Source organism: Rhinopithecus roxellana, chromosome 2 (assembly GCF_007565055.1).
Source record: "Rhinopithecus roxellana isolate Shanxi Qingling chromosome 2, ASM756505v1, whole genome shotgun sequence".
Lineage (NCBI taxonomy): Eukaryota > Metazoa > Chordata > Mammalia > Primates > Cercopithecidae > Rhinopithecus > Rhinopithecus roxellana.
Window position 1 is genome coordinate 34,984,949 of NC_044550.1, and position 13,126 is coordinate 34,998,074.

Below are 13,126 nucleotides of genomic sequence, written 5' to 3' on the forward strand. Positions count from 1 at the left end.
GAAAGGCTTTCTAGACACCAGGAACCATCTTCTAAACCAGGGGTTCCCAACCCCCCGGCACAGATCAGTTTCAGTCTGTGGCCGGTGAGGAACTGGGCCACACAACAGGAGGCAAGCAGCCGGTGAGCAAGCATTGTCACCAAGCTCTGCCTCATAGGAGCAAATGTGAACCCTATTGTTAATTGCCTATGTGAGGGATCTAAGTTGCAGCTGCTTATGAGAATCTAACTAATGACTGATGATCTGAGCTGGAACAGTTTCATCCCGAAGCCACTCCCAGCTCCCCGGTCCGTGGAAAAGTTGTCTTCCATGAAACCAGTCCCTCGTGCCAAAAGGGTTGAGGACTGCTGCCCTAAATGGAGTATGTGAATTTACTCATTCAATCTTCATGGCAGTACAATGTGGCAGATATTACGTTCCTGTTTTACCCATAAGGTAATTGAAGCGTGGAGTTAAAGAATAGGTAAGTGACAGAGGCAAGATTAGAAACCAGGTGGTTTAGGCCGGGCGTGGCAGTTCAAGCCTATAATCCCAGCACTTTGGGAGGCCAAGGCAGGCGGATCACCTGAGGTAAGGAGTTTGAGACCAGCCTGGCCAACAGGGTGAAACCCTATCTCTACTAAAAATGCAAAATTAGCCGGGCATGGTGGCACTTGTTTGTAATCCCAGTTACTTGGAAGGCTGAGGCAGGAGAATCGCTTGAATCCAGGAGGCAGAGGTTGCATTGAGCCAAGATCATGACAAGAGCAAAACTCTGCCTTGGGAAAAAAAAAAAAAAAAAAAAGGTAATAAATAATAGAAATCATAAGCCAATTCAAACAAACAAAAAAGAGGCCGGGCGTGGTGGTTCACCCCTGTAATCCCAGCACTTTGGGAGGCCAAGGCAGGCAGATCACTTGAGGTCAGAAGTTCAAGACCAGCCTGGCCAATATGGTGAAACCCCATTTCTACTAAAATACAAAAATTAGCCAGGCATAGTGGTGAGCACCTGTAATCCCAGCTACTCAGGAGGCAGGAGAATCACTTGAACCTGGGAGGCGGAGGTTGCAGTGAGCTGAGTTTGTGCCACTGCACTCTAGCCTGGATGAAAGAGCGAGACTCCCTCTCAAAAAAAAAAAAAAAGAAAGAAAGAAAGAAAGAAAGAAACCAGGTGGTTTAGCTTCCAGGTCCAAGCTTTTAAACATTGGGCCAGGCTCTCCATGACATCTGTACCTGCAGAATGAAGGCAGCATTTACCCTGAGGTACACATGGCTCTATCCTCAGGCCTTTGTGAATAAAATAAGTTTTAAATAGACAAACAAAACATTGATACACATATAAAAATGGTCTAAATCCTACTCTTTCTCTTTTCAAAGCTTACAACCTTATGAGTTACTCATTTTCACGTAATCTTACATGGTGTGTGTTGTTGGTAAAATTCTTATGGACTCTCATATCTAAGATTTGTGTGCACAGTTCAGTGGTCCCACCAGAGTGGAACAGAGGCTGATTGAAAAGAGGGGCAAGACAAGCAAGAAAGAATGTTCTTAGGACCTGGAGAGTTCCACCTGGATCCAGTTTAGATTTAATATCTGAGTTTTTAAGATCAGTCAAGGAACCACTGTCCTGGTAGATGGAATAGAGTAAATCCAAGGCAAGTGATACCAAAGAGCCAGGCAGGAAGAGTGGAAGGTCAAGTATTGTGGTGGAGAAGGTGGGGAGGGGGAGCAAGGAGCATCCATACATGGATAAAGCCTGGCCATCAGTCTCCAAGTAATTAAGCGGTGGGCTATTAATTCCTGGAAATGGGTCAGAGCAGGGCAAGCAGCAGGAACCAAACTACAAGCCCAGTGCTAGGACTACAGAGTCAAGAAGAGTGGGGTAGGATGGGCAAGAGGGGGTGTTAATCAGATCCAGCTGTTGGCAAAGGACACATAGAGGTTAAAGCAGAAGTCTGAGTGCCAGAACTAAAATGTGAGCTTTGGGTACTAACAGGGTGATCACTGTATGGCCCTACCTGCTGTGAAAAAAGGCAACCTACATCTGTCTCCAGTTTAGCTTCATATAAAAACTGGCTAGTGCTAAGCCTTAATGTACAGTGGTCAAAGCATCAAACTCTGGAGTTGTGAAGGCAGGGGAAATGAAGCAGGGACTGGTATGGAGTGCATCGTGTGGCCTATAATTACAACATTATTCACTTTAATCATGCAAAATATGTAACAATAGTATTAATATATGCACATGTGTTTATATGCATGTGTGTGTTTGTGCATATACCCCTAAACTCAAGGGAAAAGAGAAAATGATAAGGGTCCTTATGGGTAAGATTCTCAGGCACGACTAAGTGTTTTCCTTTACTCCCTCTGGTTTACCTGCTTGTACTCTTTTGTTGAAGAGCCATGTTTATCTGCTACTTTTTTTCCACTCTGCCCTTATTCAACATAGTGAACATGAGTATTAATCAGGTGATTTCTGGTAATTAGTTTCCTCAGCACAGCACCCAGTTTCTTTGGGTTTTGATGAGCCAATAAAGTGGCAACTGCCCAATCATCACATAAATGACCCTGCCAAAAGGAATCAATCCAGAAAAACCTGTTGTTACCATACAATGGCAGGCTTCTTTTTGAAAAGTTTAGCATGTATTGGAAGAGCAGCAGCTGAGTGACTGACTTCCAAGGTCAGTGGTGAAAAGTCACCAAAAGTGGTACAAGCATGAATATTGCAAAAAATTCCAAAGCTGAAAAAGCTTATCTGGAAAGATGATCTTAGTGCCAAGACAGTACATGAAAATTGATCACAACTTTAGCTTTAATTTTTAAGATCCTCTCTCTCTCCTTTTGCTCTGTTTTTTTTTTTTTTTTTTTTTTTTTCTCCTTATTTTATGCATAAAAATGCAACCAGCCTGAACTAAAGCAAATTGGTTTAATTCCCTGGAGGGAGAATGAACAAATTTTCCCAGCAACTTTCTACTAGAGGCATTTGTGTGTGGATATGTGGATGGAATGTGAACCAGTGAGCTACGTAAACCAGTAATCAAATGAAATACTACCCATTTCAAAATGCCCTAAACTAGCATTAGCATCACCAATTAAAACAATGAGCGTGGGCCGGGCGCGGTGGCTCAAGCCTGTAATCCCAGCACTTTGGGAGGCCGAGACAGGTGGATCACGAGGTTTGGAGATCGAGACCATCCTGGCTAACATGGTGAAACCCCATCTCTACTAAAAAATACAAAAAACTAGCCGGGCAATCTGGCGGGCGCCTGTAGTCCCAGCTACTCGGGAGGCTGAGGCAGGAGAATGGCGTAAACCCAGGAGGCGGAGCTTGCAGTGAGCTGAGACCCGGCCACTGCACTCCAGCCTGGGCGGCAGAGCGAGACTCCGTCTCAAAAAAAAAAAAAAAAAACAATGAGCGTGGAAGAAAGGAAAGTGCCCTCCCCGCCAAAAAAGTCATATGTATGTGGTATGTGCATATTTCAGGGGATGGAGGTGGCACAGAGGAAGGAGTAAAATCTAGGGGAAATTAATTCCCTTTTACAGGCAAATCTGTCATGAGTGCTAGCAGGAGATCTCTTTGATGGGATAAAAGAAAGGAGTAAAGACATTCAGTAATTTCATCAAATTAAAATTTCAGCAGTTTACCTAAATTGCCCAACCAATAGACACTTATAAAGGTATCTGCATGTGCCCACTTTTAACCTGTGTTAAAGTTACAGGTAAACAGAACATGATAAGCTATAAACACTAAGGGTTCTTTTCTCTTTTATGGCTGAGACTTCTATTGAAACATTGGTTTTTGAAGGACCACCAAGTGGTAGTATTCTCATTCATTCATTCATCATACACTTGTTTAACAATGCTGAGAACTCTGTGTAGCCCTTGATGCTGAGGATATAGACATGTAGGAGATATTCTTATAGACATCAAAGAGCCTTCAAGTCAAACTCAGAAGCTATTCTGCCTTCCATACTCTATATCATGACTGATCACAAAAGAGGCCCTGCTACACTCATATCACTGTGGCATAAACAGTATTAGTGTTTCCTTTCAACATGGTTTCCACAACCCCATGAGTTCTGCTTCTGACCATGAACTGGAATGGAGAGGACCATCAGCCTCCTCCACATAGGACCTGCACATGGCCCAAGTGCTCATTTAGCCTGCACATCTGATTAATACCATGAACTTAGCCTTTTTAACCTCAATCATTTACCTGCAAATGATTTTCCTGAAAATCTAACCAAGGGTATGAAAGAGAGGAGTATATCAGCTGCCCCTCAAATTGGCCCACCTTCTGATTCTCATCACTGATCCACCCTTATGTTTAGCTGCAGACAGTAGCTATCACAGCTCCCTTGCATGACATCCAAGACCTTCCCCTGGTCCATCTGCCTTTTCAGATTTCCCTGCCACCACACACCCTGCCTTAGTTTCTGGGCACATCTAATTATCTGTTCTCCTGAAGACAAACTCATATCTCTGCCCCTTGTCTTTGTTTTCACCATTAACCCTGATATGGTTTGGCTCTGTGTCCTGACTCAAATCTTATGTCAAATTGTAATCCCCACGTGTTGAGGGAGGGACCTGGTGGGAGGTGATGGGATCATGGGGGCAGTTTCCCCCATGCTGTTCTCGTGATAGTGAGTGAGTTCTCATGAGATCTGATGGTTTAAAAGTGGCACTTCCCCCTTCATTCTCTCTCTCCTGACACCGTGTAAGACGTGTCTTGCTTCCCCTTTGCCTTCTGCCATGATTATAAGTTTCCGGAGGCCTCTCCAGTCATGCAGAACTGTGAGTCAATGAACCCTCTTTTCTTCACAAATTATCCAGTCTCAGGTAGTTCTACATGGCAATGTGAAAACAGACTAATACAACCCCCATCTTCCATTTCTGCATTTAAAAAATTATTTATACATTTGCTCTTTAAACTTATAATTACAATCTCTATTGAAAAAATGGCCAAGTATAAACAAACCAATTAAGTTATATTATGACTACTCTTACCTCAAGAGACTATTATGATATTAAGAATTTCAACTAGATCTCAGTTAAAAATATAAAATAAAAGTAGGCATATAAGTCCACTAAATCATATTGATAAGAATCTAATAACCTAATAAGATTATTAAAACAACATCTCAACATGTGTCATTTCTCTAATACACTGTTCTCCTCATCCCAGAAGAAGTTCTTCTTGTTCAGAGTTTCTTCTCTTATTGGAAAAAGTGCTTATAGCTCCTGGTGGCCCCAGATCACTTGGTGGGGTCCGGGTTGGGGAGCTGTCTTGGTAGCTGGCCCTGCTGTGGCCCAGCCAGAGATTACCTGCACAGGAATGGTGATCTTGGTAGAAGCCGTCCCCACAGGTAGACACACACTGCCCGTGTCGCATCAGCAGGGGAGGCTGGCAGGATGAGCACTCCAGCCCACTGGTACACGTGGAGCACTGGGGCTGGCAGGCTGATTCCAGATAATGTTGAAGAAAGAGAAAGGGATCATTTGATTAGCTGAAAGACACCACCTCCATGCCAGTGCTTACACAGCCCAATCTTGAGACTTCAGGTCCCAAACAGAAAATGCAGACAAATAATTTTAACAGCCATCATCTGTATAGCACACATGTCAGCCACTGTTTGAGTGCTTTACATATATGAATTCATTTAATTCTCACAACAACCCTAGGAGGTAGATATTATTAATCCCAACTTTACAGAGTAGGAACAGACTCAGGGAGATTAAACAACTTGCCCATGGTCACATGCTGGCATTTGAAACCAGGCAGTTTGGCTCAGGAGCCTGTGTTCTTTTCCTCTTATCCAGTAGCCCCCGATATCTTTGTCACTCAACCTTTTAACAAGATCTCTTGCCCCCTTTCCACCAATACTATATGAAAGAGATATAAGTAACTTTCAAAAAGGTTGAAGATTATATGAATTAGGAAAGAAAGTATGGAGGAGTGAATAATTACAAAAATAATAAAAGCAGCTAACCCTTGTTAATCCTTGGCTGTATCCTAGATATCAGTCTAGGCACTTAACATGTATTAAACACCTGGTCCTTATAACTACTCTCTGAGGAAGGTACTGGAATTACCCTCACTTTATAGATAAGAAAGTGGAAGATACCAGGTGCAGTGGCTCACACCTGTAATCCCAGCACTTTGGGAGACACAGGTGGGTGGATCACTTGAGTCCAGGAGTTTGAGACCAGCCTGGCCAACATGGCAAAATCCTGTCTATACTAAAAATACAAAAATTAGCTGGGCGTGGTAGCAGATGCCTGTAATCCCAGCTACTCAGGAGGCTGAGGCAGGGAGAATCACTTGAACCTGGGAGGTGGAGGTTGCCGTAAGCTGAGATCATGCCACTGCACTCCAGCCTGGGTGACAGAGTGAGACTCCATCTCAAATAATAATAATAATAATAAAGAATATGGAAGCAGAGTGAGGTTAAATATTTACAGTCAGGTATGAACCTACACACTTTTTTTTTTCTTTTCTTTTGAGACGGAGTCTCACTCTGTTGCCCAGGCTGGAGTGCAATGGTGCAATCTTGGCTCACTGCAACCTCCACCTCCTGGGTTCAAGAGATTCTCCTGCCTCAGCCTCCCAAGTAGCTGGGACTACAGGCATGTGCCACCACACCTGGCTAATTACACACTCTTAAATGGATAATTAACATCACAAGTCAGAAATAAGGGAATAGTAACTAAGATCTGACATCAACCAAGTCAAGTCTCCCAAGTAAGGTCTCCTTCTCAGAATTAGCATCCAGAAATGCACATAAATCCATTTTGGATCCTCTGGTAGCCCACAGGAGATAAGCTCTATTACTAACTATCTGATATTGAGCAAGTTGGTTAATTTCTCTGACCCACAAGTTCCCCATTTGCAAAATTAGAAAGCTGTAGTAAATGATCTTGAAGGTCTATGTCAATTCTAGGTTTCTATCCTGGATTAATTGAGTACTTTAAGAAATGAGCCCAGCTATCCTGATGACATTACTATCCTTGAAAATCTTCAAAAATAAAAAAAATTCAACTATGACTACCTAACAACCTCTACATCACCTGTCTTCCAATAAGCACCAAAATACCTATAAAATGGCAGAAAAAGAGACCTGCAGGTAGAGAGGGCAGGTAACCTATAGATGACATTACCACCTTCTAGAGGTTTTTAGACATTGTGCATCTCAAAAACATGCTCCATGCATGACCCCTTCCTTGACAATATTGAGCCTCAGTTTAAGAATCACAATCTTTGATGAGTCTGCCTCCCACACACCACCACCTCTGGGCTGTCCACTCAGAGCCATACCTAAACAGAGACTGCCAGCTTGGTAAAAACCCAGACCACAGCTGTGCACACACCGTCCATTCTGCAGTAACTTGGTAGGATCTTGGCAGAGGTCACAGTGGTCTGGAGAGTGAGAGCATGTCAAACAATCTGGATGGCAATGAACTGAAATCAAGCACAAAGAAGGGGAGAACTCAGTGAACTCCATCTATTATTTCTCTTACATTCTTCAGAAAAGAATCTACAAGGTATGCAGCATTACGTAGAACATGAAAAACAGAAAACTGTGGGACTTAGATATGAAAAAGCCTCCTAAATAGCCAAAAAAAAAAAAAAAAAAAAAAATGCATTTCAATGCGAGATTGCAAGGAAGTTTTCCTTGTCTGAAATTCATCACTGTCTTCCATAGTCCCAACATGAAGATACTAGAAGAACAGCCTCTACCTGCTGGAATACTTCAAGAAACAGGAATGACTACTTCCATAATGTATGATTTAAACAGATTCAATAATTTGTGATACCTCCGATGTTCTTCTTAAGCTTTGACATGTACAAACACTTCAGACATAAAACCTACAATGTTTAAAAATAGTGATTTTTATCTAAGAAAAATGCAGCTCATTTTCTTCTTTTTCTCCAAAATTTCAAATCTCATTTTCAGTAATTAGGGTTATCACTGAATTTAGTGGTAATTATCAGCAAGGGACTTCTTTTTTCAGGTTTTGAAGTTGCCAAGGACCTGATTTTCGGTATATATAGTGCATAATAATATGCTAAATGTTTGTTTCGGAAAGCCCAGAGAGCCCTTTGGTGAAGGTAACATAATTAAGCCATAAAGCTGCTTTGCTTTTTCCTTGATAAACTCTTCAGAAAAACACTGCGATTAGCCAAAATAAGTTGAGTGCAACAAGAGCAACTGCCAATATGAAAATTATGGCCTGTGAATGAAAACAATTAATTATGAAATATGAATGGAAGAAAATGCCACTTCTCTGAAAGAGACTAAGCTTATAGGCAAATTACTACTCAACCAGAGCAACTCCAGTGCCTGCCAACAATTATTAACTGGAACTAATTCAACCCAGGTGATTTGAAAGCAGAATTGCAGAACAAGTAGACGAAATTATCTTTTGGAAAAAATTAATGAGTCTGTAAACTTTAAAGACCCATTTGACAACTCCAAAAGAAACCATCTGTTTAATAGCTCACCTTAAGAACAAAGAACACCCATAATAAACTTTGAGAAATTATTCTTATATTTTGAACAACAGAAGACAGATTTACCTTTACAAGTCTTCAAACATGTTGTTTGATTTTCACAATAATTTTGCAAGATACATAAGGCATATTTTATCAACAAGAAAATTGAGGTTTAAAGAGGGTCAATGACTTGCCCAAGGTCACATGCTCATAATCTGTCGAGTTTGGCAATTACATGGACAAAGATAAATTAGCATCATTTGTTAGAAAAATTATGGAGAAACACACAAACCCATTGGTTAACTAAAAAAAAAAGAAGCAAGGAGTTAGGGAAGCGGATCTCTGAGCTTTTTGGCGGTAAAACTATCTCAGTAGAAACAGAGGAGACATGGACCCACCTGATGTGCAGTCTGGACAGCACCGTCCCTTCACCTCTAAGGCCAGTGTGCCCACTGGACATGGTGGGCAAGAGGGCTTATAGCAAGTTACCTGAGCCCCTCGGCACTCACACACCTTGCAAGGGCCATCTTCCCACTTCTCTCCCTCCTATGTAAAAAAGTGAAGAACAGCATTGTTATCAGGGTACAGTAATTCAGAAGAGAGTTTGCTGCTGAAGAACTTACAATTTCCATAAGGACAAAGTGAAGGCAGCTAATCAGTACTCTGCCAAATCTAACTCTGAAATAGAACAATAGCAAAAGAGTCCTAAATTTAAAAAGACAGAATTTATCTTTCTTTGTTCATAATGGGTTTATTTCAATGTAGAGCACCAGCCGAAATATTTTAGGCACACTCAGAGACAAGCTGTGAAAGTATTCTAGGACTAACAGAATATGTAAAAGGCATTTAAAACTTGTTTCTCAACCTCTTTCACCAAAAACATCAAAGGAGATTACAACATACCTAGTGATTAGCAGCTGAGTTAAATACAATCTCTAAAATAACAGTGGGACACTTAGTTAAAAACCTGAATTTCCTTATGGTTACCACAGTAAGAGTTAACAATTGAGTCATTATATTCTAAAAATTAAAACTTTTGCAGGCCTACTTTTAATGGGCTGTAGATGTGCCCTAAGCTTTCACACAGTAAAATACTCTTTTCATCCAAGCAAATTACGAAAATAAACATTAGTAGTCGGCAGAGATTCCAAATTGAATTGTGAAGAACAATTCATTTTTGCTTACAGGAAAGAGACAGAGGTTCTTACCAGAAGGTATGGGGGTGATGAGGGAGGTGAAACAGGAGAAAACAGGAGAGCAGATTTTAAACTAACAATTTTATAAAATGCTTATTAAGTCAGCAGACATTGAACATATCAAACAATTAATGTGACGGTATTTAGCAAAATGAACATTAAATGTTACAAAACTGAGCAATACTGTCTTGAGAAGGCAGAAGTGCTTTTCTTCCATTTGAAAGCAGACTCATCCTCGAGATCAGACCCCTTATTGTAAGATTGCTGTGTTAAATGCTTGCATTCTCCCTTTAAAAGAAACCATATAACACTGTCCTGTAGATAATCTGGAGAGAACAAATTCGGGATTGTTTGGGGAATGAATGCTTGCAAACCCAAGAAGCTCTTTCTTCAGCACTTTGCAGGACATAAAACTCTACTGATGGTTAAACTGAGTTTTCTAGGCCAGAAAAAAATCAGGGAGAGAAAAATATCACAAGCAAGGGAAAGAATCTATGTAGGAGCTTGTGGTTAGAGAAGCATTCATTATCAACTGCATAAAACAATTGGCTAAAGAAAAGAGCAAAAGTTCAATGCATCAAAGTCTGAATTATCATTAAGACCCTTAATTTCTGATCATAGTGCATCAAATGTGACTGTTAAAAATACTAAGGTACTAGGTTTTCCCCATGATATTTCATGCAGATCATTACATAAAACAATTTTATAATGATCTATGTACAAGTTAAAAAGCTATACTTACTGGAATACGTTTAACTTCACTAGCATTTGAGGACATCTAGGAACAAAGAGAAATGTCTTTATTATGCCACTAAAAACACCATTAGGCTGATCTATTTATTTTTTCATTAGGAGTTATCCATTTTTCCCAAGTAACATGCAACTTTATTTATTGGTTATGAATAGAGATGAAATCTATCTTATCAAAAACAAGAAAAGCATACTAATCTGAGATGAAAACCACATGCCTAGGAAATACTTCTGAATTCTCACTTTGTGCCTGAGTACTTGGTTTCAATTCCCCTCAATACTAAGGACTTAATGGTCAAGGAACCTGAACTTGCAAGGGCCAATTCTTGAATTTTGCATGGTGCCAGAGCATGATGGAGATTTGTACTTATTTAAAATAACTTAGTTTTCTTTACTTTCACTGAGTTTAATTTATCTCCAAAAATGAGTAGGAAAATGGATACTATGATTGAGAAAATATAAATTCAACATTTGTAGGGAGGCTTTAAAACCTCCTAAATTCTTAAGAAATGAGAATGACTAAAGTGTGATCTATCACTAGGAAACAATGCCAACAGCAAAATAATAATACGCCAATGTTTTCAGCTTTTTAAAAATCGTGCCAAGACAGCACTGTTCTAAGTGCTTCACACACAACATCTCTACAGCCCCATGAGGTAAGTACCATTGTTATCTCTAGTTTCCACTGAGGATTCAGTAATTTGCCGAAGATCACAGTACACAGCAAAGTAGAGATTTGAACCTACAGCCTGCGCTGTTAACACTATACAATACTGCCTCCCCAGAATGTACAGAAACACCGGAAGGTTGATGGATGTAATTTACCCAAATCAAAAAAAAAAAAAAAGAAAAAAAGTGTGGAGGAATCAGTTCACCAGTCAAAGTCGTTCTTCCTAATTTGTAGACAGTAGTTCCCCCTTATTCATGGTTTCACTTCCTGCAGTTTCAGTTAACCCCAGTCAACTATGGTGGGAAAATACTAAATGGAAAATTCAAGAAATATAAAATTCATCAGATTTGAATTGCATGTCATTCTAAGTAGTATGATGAAAATCTCAAGTTGTCTGGCTCCATCTTGCCTGGGACCTAAGTCCTTCCTTTGCCCAGCATATCCACGCTGTAGATGCCACTGCCTGTTACTCAGGAGCCATCTTGGTTATCACAGCCACTATCTCAGTATCACAGTGCTTACATTCAAGTAACTCTTATTTTACTTAATAATGCCCCAAAGTCCAAGAGTAGTGATGCTGGCAACTTGGATATGCCAGAGAGAAGCTGCAAAGTGCTTCCTTTAAGTGAAGAGATGAAAGTTCTTGACTTAATAAGGAAAGAAAAAAATTTATGCTGAGGTTGCTAAGGTCTAAAGTGAGAATAAATCTATCTATGAAATTGTGAAGAAGTAAAAACAAATTTGTGCTAGTTTTGCTGTTGCAGCTCAAACTGCAAAAGTTACGGCCATAGTATGTGATAAGTGGTTAGTTAAGATGGAAAAGGCATTAACTGTGTCAGTGGAAAACATGAACAGAAATGTGTTTCAATTGACGCCAGTCAGGATCAGTACTACTGACAGTTTCAAGCATCCACTGGGGACCTTGGCACATATTCTGTGATAAGTGGGTACTACTGTAATCCTATTCTGACCGGTCAAAGAAGCAGTTGTTTTTATGACCAACTGGCATATTTTAAAAAACATAATGAATTTATCAACATTCCAATACCCAACATGAAAAATATGGGCTACATAAATTCAGAAAATTTGAAAAGATTAAGATAAATATATTTCCTTTGGGTAACAGAAAAGTGCAGACAGAGGGCAAAATAAAACCTTAGTAAACAGAGTTTTACCCCATGTGTAATCAACCAAAATCTTGTCACTGCTACCTGCAAAATAAATCTAGAGCCTGGTCACTTTTTACCAAATGTACCACTTCTTGCCTAGGCCAAGCCACCATTGCCCTTTGCCTGGACCATTACAAAACCCCACTAACCAGATCACCTACCTCCAGTTTCATTTCCTTCTGTCACTCACCCATGCAGCAGCCAAAGTGGTCCTTTCATGAGTTAAGTGAGAGCCCAGCACTCTTCTGCTCAAAACTCCCCAACAGCTCCCATCTGCCTCAGGGTAAAGAACTGTGGCCTCCAGGCTACTTACTAGACCTCACGGGCCAATGCCTTTCTCCCTCATTCACTAAGTTCCCACCAGACTCCAAATTCTTGAACATGCCAAACACACTTGTATCTCAGTGCCTTTGCATTTCCTGATCCCTATTCCTGGTATGTTTCCCCCTAGACATCTACCCGGCTCCCTCCCTTCAGGCTCTGCTCAAACTTTTCTGTAAGAGAAACCTCCTCGCCATTTTATGTAAAGGACCACACCCCCTACATCCCACCGTCCTGCGCAGCTACTGTCTGGCCCACTTGCACTGCTTTATTCTTCTACGTAGTGCTCCTCAGCACCTGACGTGTAGTATGTGTGGGGTGTGTGTGTGTGTGTTTTCTGTGTCCCTATACTACAAAGTATGCCCCACCAAGAGAGCAGGAACTCTGCCTGTTGTATTCCCTTCTATGTCCCCAGAGCCTGGTGCATAGTAGGTGCACAATAACATTTGTTGAACAAAGGAATGGGTAAAAGAAACGAGAAGGTAATGTCCCCTCATTAGATTAATTTTGAATTAATTTTAAATCATCTTTGGTTATTAGCCTGATACTC

At 40.7% G+C, this 13,126-nt stretch overlaps 1 protein-coding gene across 1 annotated transcript in view; it reads right to left on the reverse strand.

Annotated features, from left to right (window-relative positions):
* FRAS1 (Fraser extracellular matrix complex subunit 1) overlaps positions 1 to 13,126 on the reverse strand; it is a 470,770-nt gene that overhangs the window by 258,965 nt on the left and 198,679 nt on the right. The window contains 4 exon segments of the mRNA XM_010384575.2: positions 5,302 to 5,436; positions 7,292 to 7,435; positions 8,869 to 9,016; positions 10,409 to 10,444. Coding sequence (XP_010382877.2) covers positions 5,302 to 5,436; positions 7,292 to 7,435; positions 8,869 to 9,016; positions 10,409 to 10,444 — 463 coding nt within the window.